This window comes from Gadus macrocephalus, chromosome 6 (assembly GCF_031168955.1).
Source record: "Gadus macrocephalus chromosome 6, ASM3116895v1".
Lineage (NCBI taxonomy): Eukaryota > Metazoa > Chordata > Actinopteri > Gadiformes > Gadidae > Gadus > Gadus macrocephalus.
Genome location: NC_082387.1, coordinates 17,714,596 through 17,733,460, shown reverse-complemented (window position 1 = coordinate 17,733,460; position 18,865 = coordinate 17,714,596). Strand labels below are relative to the sequence as shown.

Sequence of the window (18,865 nt, the reverse complement as noted above, 5' to 3'; positions counted from 1 at the left end):
CACAGAGCCTTATATTGTTTAGTGTTTCGGCTGTAGAGAATGACTGTAAACAACCATTGAAACAACCCTATCTAGGGGGCAAATAACACATCTGATTTGCTAGATATTTAGCAAAATGAGCAGAATTGCGGGGCTTTTAAAGCGGACGTTTTGGATAGTTCGTGAACATGTAGGATCAGACCATCTCGGTAATAACTATTACATGATCCCTCAACAGAAGACCTGGACAGGTAACGTTACGTTATTATGACCTTTCTATTAACTCAGATAGAAGCCGTCACGTGTAGACGGATAGATACTTCGCCTCACATAATATTATATTATGTTGAATAATGAGTTGTATTCGTACATACTAAGATAAACAACAACGATAACATAATGGCCCATCTCCTCCTTATTATTCTAATGGTAAAATATATCAAAATGGAGGGAAATAGTAAGTACACAGTAGTAAAGTCTCCAATTGACTATTGAGAGATAAAGATAAAGATTTTTTATTTTGTGGCGCATTTGTTTTGTGTTCGAAATGCCAGCATGTTGTCTTCTTGCCTTGCAGTTGAACCATAACGCCACTAGATGGTGTAAGCAGAACACGAATACGTTAGGATACTAAGTGTCAATGTTCGAGAAATATTGGCAATGTATTCAATAACTGCATTGAAAGTATCACAAGAAGTTGAGACGCTGAGAGCGCCCACCTTTTCATGCCAAATGTACTGTCTATCACTCAACTGCTGAGATGTTCAAAGACAACTACTTGGCGATTAGTTTCACTTTGAGACAACACTTAGAAGGAGGTCATGTCTCTCCTCTGAGTCGTGTCAGTGGTGCAGTTTGTTATGCACATGACAAATTGGTAGACATGTCATCATGCTTATCCATGGCTTATCCAATTGTGTCCTTATACGTTTAAGGACACACAGACATGTGTAACGTTTGTTTACCATGTCGATAAAGGACTATTGACCATGATGAATTCTGGTATAAAATTCAATCTCATCTGCAATGGCCTGGCAATCGTAACAAGGGACCCACAAGTTTTGCTCTGACTTGGACTCCATATCAATCAATACTTATGGTTGGGTAGTTTCTTAAAATACAAACGAATATCATGGGGCAATGGGTTGCACTGGCAATCTTGAAAACCACGTTGCTCATTTATTTTCTTAAATGGAATTACAAATTCTGCTTTTCACCAATAGCACTAGCCCTAAACCTAAATCTAGTGGGACCAGACGTCGCTGGAAATGTCCCAGTTTAAATATGTATTAGAAAAAGAAAATGGCAAAGGTGGAAGCTTGACCATGAACAATAATTCTGAGACTTAGTAGATTTAGTCTCGTTTCAACATGATAGGCTTTTTCCGCGGGGGCTCATTTCCTCATCACCAGATATTTTGCTGATATCTGGGCCATCAAACTACAAATATCCTATTTTTCATTAAAAAAATCTGATCACCTTACAATGACCCATTAGACGTGATCCTAGCCATGCTTATCAAGTTAGTTTGATAACCCAAAACATAATGTTGACATTGCTTTTTATAGAATTAATAATTTTCTGCAATGTGTCTTTTATATGACTAAACCTAGCTAATGTCTTTCACCTTGTGTGCTTTTATTAGTTTTCAGGGAAACCGGGCTCACCACGTATTTATAATTTATCCCAAGGTTGCTCTACTGCCCCTGGCTTTCAGGCAAATTCAAATTAGAGATCAGTCCTTGCATGCTTAAGCCTAAACTACTGTATACACTGTCTGACCTCACCAAACAGCCCTACAGAGAAGCAAGTGTTTAGAAAAAAAAAAAAGCAATGTTTCAGAACACACTTACCACCATTTGAGGTGTGTGTGTGTGTGTGTGTGTGTGTGTGTGTGTGTGTGTGTGTGTGTGTGTGTGTGTGTGTGTGTGTGTGTGTGTGTGTGTGTGTGTGTGTGTGTGTGTGTGTGTGTGTGTGTGTGTGTGTGTGTGTGCCCGCCCGCCCACCCTCTATACACATATGCACTTGTCTGCTATGGCAGTATATAAAGCACACCCCTAACCACCACAGAAACATGCATGCTCCTGTATGAAACACTGACCCAACATTCAGCACACCTTGCCTCCCTCCCACTCGCCAAATTCACTTTGTCCGACCTTGTGGAACTAAAGTGGCTCCATTATTCAGACCATATGTCTTGCTAAAACAAGCTCTTTTTGATCTCTAACTGATAGGCCAAGCGTGGGCTCAGGGCCTCGGGCATGGACTGCAGGGCTACTCGTTGCGGCACTCAACCGCTGGTTGAGGAAGTCTCTCTCTCGTCTTTCCTCTCTCTCTCTCTCTCTCTCCCTCTGCTCTACTGCTGCCATGCATTTTGTCCAATCCCGCACTACCTCTCCCTACGCTTAACTGCTCCTATTTTCTACCTCTCACATCTGTTAACTTTAGAAAACTAGGACGGACGTAATCCTCCGCATAGTGGCCCGGTTGTGTTGAGGGTGCTCCTTTGCGGTACTGAAATGGCCTCTGTACCCTGGTTGCAGAACTAGGGGACCCAGGCAATTTTGGAACCCGGTAAATGGGCTCCCAGAATGGTGCTCCCGCTGGATGCCGTTGATTGCAATATGGAGTACTGACAATCACTGACATCTTTTGTGAGCAATATCTGTGAAGCAAAGACGTAAGAGCAAGCCATAATTTGTTTCCGGCTGGAGGACAGTTGGGAGTAGTCATGAGAAGCGTCGGAAAAAGGTGAGCAACATGTAGACCTGTAGCACAAGGCCCCCGTACCCCTTACTAGATGAAGAAGCTGCATCTGCCCCACGTTCCTTCTTAAGCTGACTTTTATTTCCCTCATTTTCCTCCATTGATTCCTTCCTTGAATCCTTCCTTCCTTCTTTCTTTCTTTCCTTCCTTCCTATGCGCACACTTCCCCTTCCACCCCTCCATCTCTGCCTCCCCACCACGCTCCTTTGAAGCCAGTCCAGTGATGACTTCTGTGGAGCAACATCTGAGGGAGCTGGGGTGGTGGTGGTGGTGGTGGTGCAGCGCCCGGGCCCGGCAGCAGGCACCCCCATCCCCTTCCTCCTTGGATGCTGCTGCCCTCGTCCCTGCAGCACATTAAAATGAATAGGGCCTCGGCCTGAATCACAATCCATTGAGGGGTTGAGGGTGGGAGAGAGGGGGGGGGGGGGGGGCTGGCTGGGCAGGAAAAAAGGCTGGATTTGAGGGTTGACAGGCTGAGTCTGGCTGTGTAACGGGCCATAGCCACTGGCAACCCAGAGGCTAGGACCACTGGCTCCTCGGGTGGCTTTTTGCCTGGGTGCTGCGGCGCTGGATTGAGAGACCTCACGTCTCCTGCCTGTGTTTGTGTTTGCGGTCCCAGAGGCCCGGCGCACAGCCTTAACAACACTAGACGGGGTGCCGTGTCACGCTGCCCGGATGAAAGCCCGGTGTGGTGGGGTCGGGGCCCATTCAGCACTGGGCCCGCGGCTTGGACGTCCGTCTTGCCTCCTTTTTATTTGGGAGGAGCGGCGCGCTGACATTATCGGCCCGCTGCAGGCGCATTTGAAAATAATTGCCTGTATGATTGCTATTTTTCACCCCCTTTACCTCTTTGAGGAGGTGTAGCCTTTGTCTTGGAATCAATGGCTGCTCAATACTGGACAGGGGAAAGGCAGTTTCCTTTCATGTTGCAGTGAAAAGGATGTATTTTTAGAGCCATTCATTTAGGGGCTGTATGCCATGCAGTTTTAATCTGCTGGTCCCCTCCGCAGTGTGCAGAATGGAGGAACATTCAGGGGTGTCTTCAGGGGTGCGAAAGGAAGCATTGGCGCATCTTCCTTTGACTATTCCTCTTTTCTCGCCTCCTCTGTCTCTGTATCCGCCTCTCTCTGTCTCTCTCTCTTGCCACTGTCCCTCTCTCTGTCTCTTTTCCTTCATCTATCAGCCACTGTCTCTCTCTGTGTCTGTCTCTCTGCCCATCTCTGTCTCTGTCTCTGTCGCTGTCTCTGTCTCTGTCTCTGTCTCTCTCTGCCTCTCTCTGCCTCTGTCTCTGCCTCTCTGCCCCTCTCTCTCTCTTCCTCTGTCTCTCTCTGCCTCTCTCTGCCTCTGTCTCTGCCTCTCTGCCCCTCTCTCTCTCTTCCTCTGTCTCTCTCTGTCTCTCTCTGCCTCTCTCTGCCTCTCTGCCCCTCTCTCTCTCTTCCTCTGTCTCTCTCTGTGCCTCTCTCTGTGTGTATTATTTATTCAGGCTCCTCCCCCGTGCCCCTGCATCTTTTAAAGTGGAAAAGGGGCCCTCACTTTCTCTTCTAGCTTTTCTGGACGGCTGTCTCCAGGAAAGGCGGAGCAGCAGAGTGCATACGTGTACAAGTTCATGCATGCACGTCTGTGTCTTCCCTCGAAAACCGAATAATATATCGATTTTCATTCTATTTTTTGCCGTAGCGCAGTTACCACAACAACAGATGGCCTCGTGTCATCAGAGCATAGATTCAAGCCACACATCTCCATGGAAGGACTCACAGCGGCAGGGACCAGGGTCCAAGGGCTGTTTATTCTGCTACAAGCCGTCCCCAGGGTACCATGAGGGAAAGTCTACCCTACTGTAGGACACTAAGTCTGTGATTATCGTGGAAGTGCGATGGCCGGAGAGGCTATTGTAAATCACGTTAATTGATCGGTGGCTTCACCATGCATGGGGTTTAAATGAAGGTTGTTTAATCATTATAGGAACACCAAGTGTGCTGGGCCCATTTCTGTGTGTGCACAGTGCCAAATGGATGGATGTGTATGTGGAAACACATTACAAAGTGGGATAACTGCTTCATTAAAAAGGCATTTAGAAGCTCTTGTCTGGGAATATCAGAGTCGGGTAAAAGCACATATTTATTCTACAAGAGAAACGAGCATCGCCGACCATTTGAACACAGTTCTAAAGGCTCTATCCTAAGAGCTTTTAGTCACGCGTACAGTGGTCCGGACAGTTGATCAAGCCCATCAACTATTTTTCTTGTTTTTTTTCTTGGATTAACCGAAGATGTGTATTCCTCGGCATCTAATGCTCTCTCTCCCATTGACCGTCTGTCATGGGCGCTGGGTCGACTGAAGGCCAGTGGAGCCAGGCCGAAACCTGCCACCGCCCCACTGCTTTTTAATCACACACTGAGACGGGCAGGTAGGAATTAAGGCCAGACGTGATGAGGAAAAGGGTGTAAAGGGGGCTGGGTGCCGGTGTGGGAGAGGAGATGGAGGGATCCAGACGTACGGGATGGGGGCGGGGGGGGGGGGATATGAGTGGATGCAATGGGTGGGGTGAGACGGGAGAGAACCAAGGTGGAGCTAGGCTAATGTCATGAGGGAGGGAGAGAGAGAGAACCAGCAGGTCTGAGGATGGAATGGAGAGGAGGGAGAAAAGAGGGGGCTGAATGAGAGTGACAGAGTTGAAAGGAAATGGGTGGACAGCTCGCTGTATGGACATCACATGCAAGCAGCAATGCCGGGCCTGAACGGAGGGAGGGAGGGGGGGGAGGGAGGGAGGGAGGGAGGGGGGGAGCCGCTGTGGTGAGGAGACAAACACAACATCCTGACAAAGAGCCCGGCCATCTCCTGGCTAGCCTGTGTCTGTGCGTTGCCGTGTTGCGCACAACACACCAGGAAGAAGAAGCAAAAGGGGGTGGAAACACGCGGAGGGAAGCTACGGTCATTCTCCCCGGTGAGTCGTCTCACTGATATGAATAATTCTCCGCTCCCCGCTCCGCCTCTGAGTCGCTCCAGCCTCTGTGGGATTGACGGCAACAAGGACAAACAGAATGAGGGCTGAATAAAAAACTAACGCCAGCAGCAGCAGGCCTAGTTTGCTGCTAAAGCTCCGCCTCCTCGTCTCTCTCTCTCTCTCTCAGTACCCCTCTATCCCTCTCTCTCTCTCTCCCTCCAGAAAGTGATTCAAAACAATGGCTCGCCCTCTCTCTCTCTCTAAACCTCATCCCGTGTCACTAGGCTTAGGGGCTAATGTGGTTACCATGGTTACGGGCCCCACACACCTCCCTTATGTTCTTCTTCTCGGCAAGAAGATTGGATGAAGAGAGAGAGCGAGATGAGGAGTGAGAGAGAGAGAGAGAGAGAGACAGACAGACAGAGAGATAGAGAGTGTGTCAGCCCTGGTACCTGGTGAGCCTGCATCACTGTTGCATGGCGGATCACTCTGTCTTCATAAAGCTGTCCATTACAATGCACATCGGCTTGCTCTATTCCCCATCACCCCACTCGGCTGGGGAGAACACGCACACTACCCCTTTATCCGGCGAGTAGGTAAGCCTGAAGGCTGGCTGCTCCTACCCAACCCATATGCAGGTACTGCAGCTAGCTCACAAGAAAAATATGGAGCAGATTGGGAATGATTGGTCTTTTTTGATCTCGTCCTTTCATAGAGGGTCGGTGCTGAATGCAGGGCTGTTGAACATCAAGGCGTTTGTCTGCATTTTATTCTGTTCTGAAACCGAGGGGAGAGAAAAAGTGTTTTATCTCGAGTGACTGCCTGCAAAGTAGGCGAGCTGAAGTTAGGCTAGATCTTGGTATGGGGGCAGCGTTGTTCTCTTGCCCACCACCAAGAATGTGCATTGTGTTATTTGGGTTTTTATGGTGCTGTCTCTCTGGTTGACGGAGCAATGAGAGCACGCTCCCTCGGTGCTAACCTCCACAATCAAAGGCAGTTTGCTACAAACAGGTGTGCAGAAGGAGAGGGGGAGAAAGGGAGAGAGACAGCAGGAAAGGAATGACATTGTGGAGGTGAAAAACCTCCCAGCACCTCTCACCTCCTGGGACTGTGTGTGTGTGTGTGTGTGTGTGTGTGTGTGTGTGTGTGTGTGTGTGTGTGTGTGTGTGTGTGTGTGTGTGTGTGTGTGTGTGTGTGTGTGTGTGTGTGTGTGTGTGTGTGTGTGTGTGTGTGTGTGTGTGTGTGTTGATGCAGGTGATGTAGTTTAAGAGGGTGTGTTCAGGGTTCAAAGAGCAGCCCTCAGAGCGCATCAACACCTCACTGGAACGAACAAGAAGGATAGGCCTGCACGCCATCTGATTGGCTCCCCATCCCGCTGCCAAGGCAACCCCTCAACCATCCCTCCTCCCCCTTTTTGCCTCCCTTCATTCTATCCTAACCCCCCCCCCTCCTCCCACACGTTTCATCGCTAGGCACGCCGATGAGTCGCGCTCAGACAGGTGAGATGGCTCATAAATATTCATGAGGTGGGATTTCATTCCTGCTGCCTCTGGCCCCTCCCCCATCCCCGACACCGCACTCAGTTTGTCCTTCACGGTTAAAGGCAGCGTCCTCACTGCTGTCCCTCAGGTTAATCTGCCTGTGCTCTCCAGCCAGGCCCCCGCATGTATGTGCGTGCGTGTGTGTGTGTGTGTGTGTGTGTGTTTGTTGGTGTGGGTGTGGGTGTACGTGCTTGTGTTTGTGTGCTTTAGGGATTTTTAGTGGTAACTACCTTCTCTCCCAGTGAGTGATGGGAAGACAGACCTGTCACAAGGGGGCATGCTGAGATAGAGAGCTTCTAACGCCTAACACACACACACACACACACACACACACACACACCCCCCAACCTCCCCCATCTCCCAGGTCTCGGAGAGGCAGCAGAAGGAGGGGGGGAAGGAGGTCTAGTAAGGGTGAGAGCGCTCGGCTCTGAACTGTGAAATGGAAAAGAAGGGCCCCACCCTCTCTGACGGTGTCACATACCACGGGAGGGGAATATTCTGTAGGTAAGACTCAGCCAATCAGGCCCGGGAATCATTAGTCAAACAAAGGGTGTGCTTCACTCTGTATGCGACATTAGGCATGGACTGAATAATGAGGGATGCATATTTCGCAGCCAGTAAAGGTTGTCGCGGATTGAAGGCACATTGAGCACGTTGGCGTTCTGCTCAATGTCTGGATTAAAATCCAAATTGAATGCAAAGTGCACAGTATACAATGCATTGTATGTGCACTTTTCTTTTTCTCGAAAGGAAGGTTTGTTTCTTCTGAATTGGAAGAAGAAATCATGTAGCCTTGGACTATGTAGGCTAACCCCCTCTACACACACACACGCGCACACACACACGCACACGCACACGCACACACACACACTATAGTCACAAATCAGAATTTGCCCCAATGAGACGGTCGAGACCCCCTCCCAGTTTGTATGTGGTGGGAGGATCAGGCTTGTTTCACAAATATATGTACATATTTGTTATTCATATCCAGGGATAAAAGCCACGGTGGAAGGAGGTTAGTCATGCTGCAAAAGCAACGAGATAAGCGGGAGAGAGAGAGAGAGAGAGAGAGAGGCAGCCTAGTGGAGAGAATGAGAGAATGGAGATCGGTGAAAGGAGGAGAGCGGGACGAGAGCCGAGTGCGCCTTACTTTCTGATGTTAAGTTGGGCATTATCTGCTGTTAAGTGTATTGCTTTTAGGGATTGCTTCGCATGTGTACCCGTTCTGTCCACTGCCACCCATGCCCAATGCAAATATGCAGAGGATCTGTTTATAATTAGCATACCTGCTAAATGCAATTGTTATCATCCCAAGAACACACACTCCTTTGTCCGCTGGTACTTGCGTCGGTCTTCCACTGTCCCAGGGGTTTTCAGATTGACTTTTTAAAGTTAAAAATGCAAAAAAATTGACCAACCGAGGAAAGCTATTTCCATGTTGGTGAAGGCAGCTGAATTGGAAGATGATAAGGTTAAAGAAGAAAATGCAGAGTTTCTGCCCTGAATAAATCTATGGGTACGGAAGTGGAGCCTAAGAGGCCCTATGGTATCAACCTAGTGGGAACCCAGGCAGAGGTAAAGCAGCCTAATTAGATGACCTGATTACTGTATGGGCTGAAGAAAGTACTGAATGGATGATCCGTCCGCAGAGAGCCCTTAAAAGAAAAAGAAATTAGCTAAGGGGAAAAAAATACATTGTTCAACATAAACAGAGATAACATTTCCCTTTGCTTTAATTGGAAACAAAGTTGGGGGGGGAAATGGCAAACAATACAGTAGCAAGTGCATATATTGTAGCCTGCAGGCAGCCCCGCACAGGGAAGGATGCAAAACACTGCCAGGAGGGGTTCACGGTGCACACGCACGCACGCACACGTGCGCACACGCACTGCCACATTGTCAATTTCCCATCACTCTTCCTCCCCCTGCCTTAGCTATCTGTTATATGTGAAGTAAACATTAAGGCCATCAGTCTGCCGTGCGCACGGTCGCGGTCGCCTCCATTTGTCCATGTCCAGTCAGCTGCAGAGAGACCGTGATGGAATCGTGACAGATTGTCTGTGTTTTGGAGCGTGTTGTTTCCATCGGCCATCCATTTCTCTTCCTTCTTTCGCTTGCCATGCATCATCACTTTGCTCCGTCCATCTTTCTCCTGCTACTCCTCCTTTCTGCCTCATCATTTCCCTGAGGGGTCGGACGGACGGACGGACGGACGGACGGACGGACGTCTCACCTGCTGAAAGCAGAAGCTCTGGAGACCCCTCTGTAACAGAAAACAAACAACATCATTCTTTCAGTTTTTTTCTTCCTCTCCCTCCCTCCCTCCCTCCCTCCCTCCCTCTATCCCGCCCTGCGTCCCTTTCGTATTATTATGTCCCCTCCCCTACCTCTGTCTTCGAGTCTTTTGTGCGGCAGGCGAACTTGTCCAATCAGCAAATACGGCCAAAATAATTGGAGGTGGCCTCAGTGCTAGCACGCGTCGGCCGTACATCGAGGCAGAGAGAGGAGGGAGCACTTAATATTCCACGCAGCTCATCCCTCCCCTGTTCCCTGTGATATCTGACCCCTTTTGTCTCCTGCTTGGCTTGACGTTGATTTTGGAGGGCATTGTTAGCCCGAGTTCTCTGATTGGAAGAGGTTGTCAGTGAGGGGGGCTGTGGTTGGTAGGTTAAGGGGGGACTGATTTGCATAAAGGCTTAGCCCAGATTTGGAGCCACTCGAAAAGATCTGAGGAGAAGGGCCCGAGGGCCACAAGGTAATCATCCATGGCCTGTCACACCACTGTCATCTGTGCGTGCGTGCGTGTGTGTGTGTTTGTTTGTGTGTGTGTGTGTGTGTGTGCTTGTGCACATGAGCGTGCACATTTATGTGAGTGTGTGTGTGTGTGTGTGTGTGTGTCAGAGAGAACAGTGAGATAGGGTGTGAAAATGTGTGTGTATATGTGTGTGTGTGCACTGTTTCCTTGTGTTTACCGTGTTCTTTGTGTTGCGTTTGCATCATTCCTGCGCACCTCCTCTCTTTCACGCTCTCTCCCGCACCCTCCCTCTCTTTATCTATGCTTTCCTGTGTTTCCCCAGGAAGAAGTGTCCGTGCCAAGCGGATGGTAGAGACTGCCAACCCTAACGAATATGAGTATATGGAAGGCAGCATTCCTTCGGAGTGGGACGGTATGTTCTGCTCCCAACACTGCTGTTCAAAGCCGGCCTGTCTGGAATCGCATGTGAACGTGCAGCAGAAACATAATTCAAATAGCAATAGCAAGTACAGTGTTGTTACACTCACGGGTGACCTATCACTACAGTGACACCCCAAACGGAATATATAAAACAAAGCCATTGATCATTCTCAAATACATTTGCTAGTAAAGAATTGATTAAGCATATTTATACTGTTAGATGAATGGCTGAGGGAACGGTTTTGTTTGTAAATCGACGATTATCCTTAAAAATCTGCATGAATAGGGCGTTGGCTGAGGTATTCTTATTTTTTTCCTACAAAGTGTTCCTTCGTCTCAGACCGGCTTTATCCACCTTAACCCCCTCATCCTGTCAGGCCCCATCTCTCATGCATTTTCATCAGGATGCAAATAAGAAAAGGATAAAAGGGGCCTAGAGTCCCTGAGCTAGCTTCAGGAAGAGTAGAAAATCTCTCTCTCTCTCTCTCTCTCTCTCTCTCTCTCTCTCTCTCTCTCTCTCTCTCTCTCTCTCTCTCTCTCTCTCTCTCTCTCTCTCTCTCTCTCTCTCTCTCTCTCTCTCTCTCTCTCTCTTTCTCTTTCTCTTTCTCTTTCTCTCTCTCTCTCTTTTCTCTCCCCCCCCCCCGTTTCTGGCTCCCTTTAACCTGATCTGCGCCATGTATGTAGCCAGCTCAGCCAAAAAAAAGAGCTACTTTATGGAAACAAAAGAGTATGACAGAGTGAGCTCTACTAGGAGAAACGAAAGCAGGAGACGATGTAGGGTGAAGGAAGCAGGGCAGAGGTATTGAGGGGTATTGACAGGAAGGGGGTGTAGTTTATCAATTCAAAAGCTAAGGGAGACGTAAGATTGAGGCCTCAGTTCCCTCAACAAAAGCTATGTACGTGTCTTTTTGTTTTGTTAACACACTCTAATAATCAAATGTAATAAATAGTAAAATATGTGTTTATTATTGTTCATTTGTTTCTCAAAAAAAAAAAAAAAAAACACCATACCATTTATTTTTACCCCAAATCTGTGTGAACTTCAGGATGCTACCTCCACCGCCGTACAACAGCACGGCGTAGTTAGTGCAGCATGTGCTTGTTCTCCCTCTGACACTCTCTCCCTCTCCCCCTCCCCCTCCCAGCTTGGATCCGAGGCAGACGGAAGGAGCCCCCCTCCATCGAGGTGTGTTCCTCTGCAGTGTACCTGCTGTGACGGTGCTTGGGCTTTAGGGGAAAAAGCAGTAATAAGAGGAAGGAACGAAGGGGGGGGGGGGGGGAGGGGGAGAAAAGGAAAGACTTTGATTTGATTTCTCTTGGCTCCTGCCAGCCAAGCCCAAGAACCTCTTTGCAAGACAGGTGTTAAAATAAACTGCGGTGATTGTGGGTCTTGAGAGCACAGGCAGCCTCTGAACCCCAGGCCCGGCTCACTAAACCTGTCCTACTTTCCCATGTACCGGCCTAGGCACGCCACTCTGCCACAGCCTTTGTTTCTGCAAGGTTCCTGAATAGAAATGGCAGCTTTCCCTTCAAAATATGAGAATGGTTTTGATTGTCTGGCCGCTGAAATGCGGAACTATGGGAAATCCCTCAGAGGCCAAATACCTAGGCTGCTCTGTCTGTCTCTCTCTCTCTCTGTCCTCTCCTGCCACTGGCCAATGCCATCCCTTCACGCCATTGCCAGAACATTCTATTCTAATTTTCTGCCTCTTGTCTGCCCAATAGCAACCATCGACAGCTGGACAGCGTTCATGTGGCCAAGATTGGACTCCCAGCACATTACCCCTACCCCCTTGTCGCGCTCCCTCTTTTCCCGGTCCAAGCCGACATAAATTGATTGGATTAAATCCTGTCATTAACAGGCTGGAAAAGCAGCTCAGTATGTTTGTCTCCATTCCCAAAGCAGCGCTTTTTGGCCACGGCTCTCCCCTCTCTTTTCCAGTCTTTTAGCACTGCCAACACACAACAGCATTATGCCCAATCCTCCCATCCTTTTTGGCCCTTTGTGCCAGGGAGAGGCTAATATCACTCGACGCTAGCGGTAGCTCTGGTCACAAGTCTGCTATGCTAGCCTTTTAAAGTACCGATTTTTTCATGTTGTTCTTCTCCGTAAGTTAAAACAGGTGATACCATTCCAGTTGTTGTCGTTTTGTAATGTATACGTTCCAAGAATTTGCCAATTTTTTGACGGTAATTGAGGTAAACCCTTATTCATCTTTTCCTCACTTGGCACATTGGCGCTCCCTCTGGTCAGCAGACATGACTGTTCGGTCTGTATAACTGCAACGCTTACTTTCCAAACGCCAGTCCATCTGTCCATTGCAGTACAATAATTCTCAGATTTTGTGAAAGCTGCTCATTATGTTTTCCTCTGAAATATCGGCAGGCAACTTTCTCTTGTAGTAGGACACAGTATTTGCTACCATAGTAACTGTCTTCCTGATTGTAAAATGTATCACTGTGCAGCAATATTGTTTTTGGCAATTGTAACATCCGGTTGTTGTCTCATGGATGTGGTTTGGGTTCATGCTCAGGCCAATTATAGCACAAAGTGTAAATATTTAACCACAGATTTCAATGTCCTGTATCAGACTTTTAGCAGTTTAACATAGTAGCTCAGTCCGTCTCCATGTCACTCTGCCACTTACCATATATTTATTTTGTTCTATTGGTTGCAGAAAAGGGAAGCATTGTGTGAAGGCCTGTCGGCTTTGAGTAGATCCCTCCTTGTTTGTGTGTCTATAAGTTTGGTATATGACTGGAGTGAGGTTGAAAGAATTTGACATTCATGTATCTATGTGTCTTTAATCTGAATTCAGCAAAATTAACTTATTTTCTGTGAATAAAGAGCATTTTACAAACCTGATTACAATATGAGTGAAGCTCTTCACTTACAATCCATAACTAAAGCACCCTTTCCTTCTCTTGTTCTTCTGTTCTCTAGGAGCTGCTGAAAAACGAGCGCTACAGAGTTGAGATCAAACAGAAAGCCAGAGATGCAGATGAGCGGGACCTGCTACTGCAGAGTCAAGCATATGAAGAAGGGCTGCTGGCCACTCCCTCCCAGACCGCAGTCAAAGGTCACGCTTCCTCCACCAGCTTCGGCAAGCCGGAGATCAGCGAGGAGCCAACCAGCGACGCAAACACCTTCCAGCCTGGCTCCTGGACGCCCAATGCCAAGAAATAAAGACTGAAACCTGTACTGCGGTTATTTCTTTGAAAGGCATACATATTACTCTTATTTGTCAGAGGAAAGCCTGATTGGTGAACTGGTTGAATCATAACAAAAATAATTGCAACCAAATCACTGCATGTTTTATGTGCCCCTACCAAAAGAACAAAACCAGTTATTAATTTTATAACCAGTGATTTCACTCAGCATCAGAACTGTTGAAAGAGGCAAATACTTGGACATGGACCACAATCAGTTTGTTTTATAGACCTCAGTACTAGAACTTCCTAAGGTTTGATCGTAGGAAAGGCTGTTTCTGTGACACTGCTGATGTTGGTTGTATGTAGATAATGGTTTTGTGTATTTTGACAGTCAGATCCAATTGACAATAGCTTTATCTTACTTCAATAAATATATTTTTGCACAGTTAGTGTTAGTTATTTTACACCAAATAAGTCAAATTAATTCAATTCCAAAAATAAATCATTGTTCATTTATCAAGAACATTACCATAAATGTGCTGCTTGATGCTTCTGAAGTTCAAATAGTTGGTTAATGGATCACTCTAAAATGAACTTTCTTGGCTTTCTTGGATAAAGCAAGAATATTAAAGACATCACTTGTCATCACTACATCATAACTTGTGATGGGCAATTTCTATTAAATACTCAATTCTATCCATTTGTCACTGTCACAGGACAGGGTAGATTTAGAAATAGCTACACACTCAAACCTGGTGGTAAAACAGTAAATGAATATATATATATATATATATATATATATATATAAATTAACTGAATATTATCTTATTACAGCTCCAGTGGTCATTGAATACATTTCTTAAAGAGAAAATTACTTCACTTGATTACAAATCGGAATGAAAGATCTAATAAAAAAAAAAGGGTGATGGAATAGATAAAATAATCAGTCTTGCACAGTGGTGGGGGGTTTTCATGGCTTGCACCAGTAGCATAACTTCAGGGCTCCTTAATTAACTTCACAACAAGGTGCTAGAGACACCACGTTTTACAATGAAAGACACTTGGATGTTATTGTAATCCACTTCTATATTTAAATGCCCAGAGATAACTATAACCCACCAGCACTTTATTAAAATCACTTGGAAATAATACTTTCAATTTGGAAGAAAATGACATTTCCAGTCGAGTTTCTATGCAATCAAATCAACAAAATCAATGGTAAAAAGGGAATGCAAGGTGATGCAACAGCTGCAATGTAAAGTGAATCTCTGCACAGAAACAAATTATACAGATGACCACTGTGCTCTTGCTACCAAGAGTCCCATAGGGAGGAGGAGGCGCCACGTCCCTGCAGTATTGTCTGTCAGCCCTGGGGCCCTGTGGGCATTTTTCCTCTTCTTCTCCCACAAAAGCTGCCTTGTGGGCCTGCAATGGTAGTGGGGCTGAGTCCTGGGGGGCAGAAAGACTTGGGAGGGAAATACAGCCGTGGACCAGGCCATTTAGCTCCCTCCTATTGCTTATCCCTCCGTGCCCTTCTCAGAGGCTCAGTCTTTCTTGGCCCTCTTGGCCTTTGCAATATTCTCCTGACGTTTCTGCTTTTTCTTCTGCTCTTTGTCCCGGGCTTCAATCATCTTGGCCAGTTTCCACGACAACAGCGCACTGGCAATGAAGAGGGGTGTGAGAGCCAGTATGACCGTCGTGAGGAAACCGTAGGGGTCTTTGGCAGCCCACTCCACCACGTACTCTGCCCAGCCTCGCACGTCGATCATGGTCAACAGTTTTCAGCACCTGTCAGTGGCGGATACAAGCGGTTATCATTAATTAATCTAGGGAAACGTATATTAAAACACAACTCCTATCGGAGGCGGTCTCGGACAAGGAACACCAGAACGCGTAATATTTTAAAGAGATGCAGAAGGTGAGCTCTTCTCAAAGATACGCGAAGGAGAACGCTGTGGGTCCAGGAAATGATAGCCGATATGAGACCAACCAATGGAATATATCCTAGCAATTAAAATACGTCTGACTAAAATTGTGTTAAATTTGAAGCTACTTAAAATGTATAAAGATACTACTACTTAAAGGATTCTCTTCTCCAAAAGCATTTGACTTGCGAAAAGAGTTTGCTAACTTAGCTAGCTAATCTAGCCGTCAGAATCGGCCTACACTAATCTATGAACAAAAGGAGTTTAGGACCAAGTCAAACCACCCCATATGATGCAAGCCTATGGGAAATGTGTCGTCAGCGGCGTTATATACATACAATGTTGAGGAAAGCACTCACCTATTGAAATAACAGATCTTTAAATTGGAGCTCGTATATAGCCACTCTCTCTCCGCCCGTAACCAGGAACTGTGGTCACACAGTGTCAACTCGTGATTGGATATGACGCGCCCTTTAAAAACATGGGAGTTGTAGTTCCCTGTTGGCCTCAAAATAATGGATGAAAGGATACACTCTGGAAATAGCCCTTCAAAAGTAATGAAACACCAGTCCTCTTTTAAATAAATGACCTTTGTTTGATATTCTTTGATTTTATTAAATTATATTTGTATGCTGCTATGCTAGGCTAATATTTAGAGCCTTAATACGCCTGTTAGGCTAGTGCCACAATAGTAATAGCACAATAACAATAATATACATTTGTTGTAATAAATATGCATGTTTTGGAAATGTCAAATGTAGGAATTCTTACTAAACATATATATATATATAGTGTGTGTAAAAAGTATAACGAGAAAGGTCTTTATATGACAGAGGATTCTAATTATGTGTCGAACCCCAGTGTCAGAAGAATATATTGAAGGATATGATAGGATGATGCATCTACCAAAAAACATTAAAAAAAAACACAGCTCTTCTCCTCTAATATACGATTGAGCTGAGAAAGATTACTACCATAACAAAAGAGGACCTGCTTGCTGTGAGCTTCCTGTGGGCAAGTATTGAAACTAAATCAGGTTAAGACACATCTGTTTTGTCCATAAGGCATGGATCACTTTCAGAACAGTTCAAAGGCCAGCCTTTTATTCCATGGGCCAGGAGAGGGGCAGCTGGAAACACAGACAACTCTCTCTCTCTCTCTCTCAAACGGCACCAGACATACCTCAAACCGAGACATTCAATAATTTCAAGCCATTTTTTTTGCATCCAAACAAGCCTTTGCAAGTCTCCAGCTTGGTGTCTGAAGATTTCAAGAAAAATGCAGCTGCAGCCCAGCCCCAGACTTTATTCCCCCTAGAAGCAAATAGTAGACCACCACAGCTACGATAAAACGTATATGGTATACATTATCAGGGAGGAGGCTCGTAAATGTGGCTTCGCTCGCCAGCTTTGTTGGTAACAGGCTTCACTAGACTATGAGAGCAAGTCATCACAGTTGGACGTCAAACCGATAGTTTGGCCCGACCTCAAAGAACCCTGGCTGTTTTATTTTTTTGGCTATTTCCGGATTAGGGGCTGCAGAGTCAATTACGGCCTACTAATTCTGTATGCTATGTATGCCTATGTCTAGTGAACCCCCAATGCTAAACATGTTCATATGTTCCACTTGATCCCGCAATATTTCTTCTCTGACAGCTGAGGGGCCTTGACTGAGGCCTTGAAAACAACCCGGGGAGATGTCGTTCAAGAAAGGAGAGGCTGCTAGCACTGGCTCAGAAAGAAAATATTCAACTCCTTTGCCCCCTTTGCGCCTGTGGGAAACTGTGAGCCCGCCCATGGATTAGTCCCCGCCTTTAAACTCAAACAAGAAGGAAACTTCAAAGGCCGTCGGCCGCCAGGGCCCCGCCCTCGCGCTCCCGAACTGCTTCACAAAGGATTTGCCGACGTTCGGGAATTCCGCCTCCAGTTCCTTTTATAGCGCCACTCGTGCGCTGGCTGCGCTCCAGGATCCCACCCATCTCGGTTAATTTGACAACACAAAGGACTTTACGGAACTCGGAGGCGCCGCCTACTTTCCGAATAAGGGCCGTCTCTCCATGTACGGCAAACAATCGCGGAGAGATTGTCCTTTTCTCTTCCTTATCCCGTTTATATGATCGGAGAGGAACTGCGCTTCAGGTTGGAAGCGGTGCGATCATGGCCGAGCGAGTCCAGCAGCCCCCAGCCAAGCGGCTCTGCTGCCGGCCCGGTTACAACCCGGCATGCAGGCAGGGGCAGCGGGCTGGAGGAGTCCTGTGTGGCGGTGCGGGGTCCGCTCTAGGAGGATCGGGAAAAACGCACAACCCCGAATCGCTGCTCGATATCGCGGCACGGAGAGTGGCAGAGAAGTGGCCGTTCCAGAGGGTTGAGGAGCGGTTCGAGCGGATTCCAGAACCCGTCCAGAGGAGGATCGTATACTGGTCATTTCCCAGAAGCGAGAAGGAGATCTGCATGTATTCCTCCTTCAACGCAGGGGGAGAGGAAAGTGGAACTAGCGGGGACAATACCGACGATACCCAACTGCCTTTTCTGCGGGGTGTTACTCTTTTAGAGGGTGGCTGGGTGGACAACGTATTACAAGTCGGTAAGTGGGCTTTAATACACGGGTGTATAACATGGGGGGACGGGTTATAGCACATATATTGTAATGTGGTGGAACTGCCAGGCGTGGACTGTCTTCGGTAGTCTATTATGAATTATGTAGGCTATCACTAGACCCCTATAGCTGTGTAATAATAGCCTATTTTCAGAGAAGCTGGTAATAGTAGCCCACTTCTCGCTGTTTTACCCAGTGAGCAGAGCGCATTGAATTGCCCTAAGCGATCCGACTGGAAGCTTAGCACTTTGTTCCTATTTATGTGTCTTTCCAGTTCTATGTGCCCCACCAATGGGTACGCAGACAAAAGCCCCCCATATCTTTTCACCGCTGGCTAATAGAAGATATTTAGAAAGAGTGGGAGGGACGGCGATTAAAGCACAGCGCTTCTATTTTGTTTGCCAAACACCTTTGTGAGGCAGATTGGTGCTATTCTGCTGCCATCTGAGCATTCAGCTAAAGCCGGAGGTATAGATCGTTGCTAGAGGCTAGGATGCACGTATCTGCTAGAGGCAATATATGTGGCAGAGCTGGAAGTAAACAGAGGTGCTCAGAGCTGAGCAACCCCCCTTCTGACCGGATAGCTGGCTGGCTGGCTCACTAGCTTCCTTTGCCAGAGACACAACTATTTCACTGCATTCGTCAGTTGCAATAGGCTCAGCTGTCACTCCTTCCTCCCACCCTTGGAAACGGTTCAGGATTCTAATCCCATTACCCTCACCAGTTCATCTGAATCGTAATGCATTCTGCAAACAAAGATTTTATGCATGATCTTCCTCCTCCTCCT

General features: G+C 46.9%; 2 protein-coding genes and 1 long non-coding RNA gene across 4 annotated transcripts; 1 reads left to right on the top strand and 2 right to left on the bottom strand.

Annotated features, from left to right (window-relative positions):
* Positions 1–5: 5 nt before the first annotated feature.
* ndufaf2 (NADH:ubiquinone oxidoreductase complex assembly factor 2) lies at positions 6–14,003 on the top strand. Of its 2 annotated transcripts, XM_060054641.1 has the most exons (5): positions 6–230; positions 10,308–10,397; positions 11,551–11,591; positions 12,131–12,284; positions 13,350–13,490. In XM_060054641.1, the coding sequence occupies exons 1-5, from the start codon at positions 116–118 to the stop codon at positions 13,379–13,381; spliced, it is 432 nt and encodes a 143-aa protein (XP_059910624.1). In that variant the 5' UTR covers positions 6–115; the 3' UTR covers positions 13,382–13,490. The 2 variants fall into 2 exon arrangements, with proteins under 2 accessions (XP_059910624.1, XP_059910623.1); XM_060054640.1 differs by lacking the exon at positions 12,131–12,284 and having other exon boundaries at positions 13–230; positions 13,350–14,003.
* Positions 8,938–9,959, bottom strand: LOC132459835 (uncharacterized). Its single transcript, XR_009526307.1, has 2 exons — positions 9,618–9,959; positions 8,938–9,493 (listed from the first exon to the last, which is right to left on the bottom strand). It is a non-coding gene; the product is annotated as an uncharacterized LOC132459835 (long non-coding RNA).
* A 660-nt stretch (positions 14,004–14,663) lies between the features above and the next one.
* Positions 14,664–15,974, bottom strand: smim15 (small integral membrane protein 15). The gene is made up of 2 exons (XM_060054642.1): positions 15,843–15,974; positions 14,664–15,346 (listed from the first exon to the last, which is right to left on the bottom strand). The coding sequence occupies exon 2, from the start codon at positions 15,325–15,327 to the stop codon at positions 15,103–15,105; it is 225 nt and encodes a 74-aa protein (XP_059910625.1). The 5' UTR covers positions 15,328–15,346; positions 15,843–15,974; the 3' UTR covers positions 14,664–15,102.
* Between the last annotated feature and the right edge of the window lie 2,891 nt (positions 15,975–18,865).

Excerpts from the sequence above, each read along its gene's own strand:
- ndufaf2 (XM_060054640.1), top strand. The coding sequence starts at position 116 with ATGAGCAGAATTGCGGGGCTTTTAAAGCGGACGTTTTGGATAGTTCGT. Across the intron at positions 10,398-11,550 it reads CATTCCTTCGGAGTGGGACG|CTTGGATCCGAGGCAGACGG; the intron begins GTATGTTCTGCT and ends TCCCCCTCCCAG. Across the intron at positions 11,592-13,349 it reads AGGAGCCCCCCTCCATCGAG|GAGCTGCTGAAAAACGAGCG; the intron begins GTGTGTTCCTCT and ends TCTGTTCTCTAG.
- smim15 (XM_060054642.1), bottom strand. The coding sequence starts at position 15,327 with ATGATCGACGTGCGAGGCTGGGCAGAGTACGTGGTGGAGTGGGCTGCC.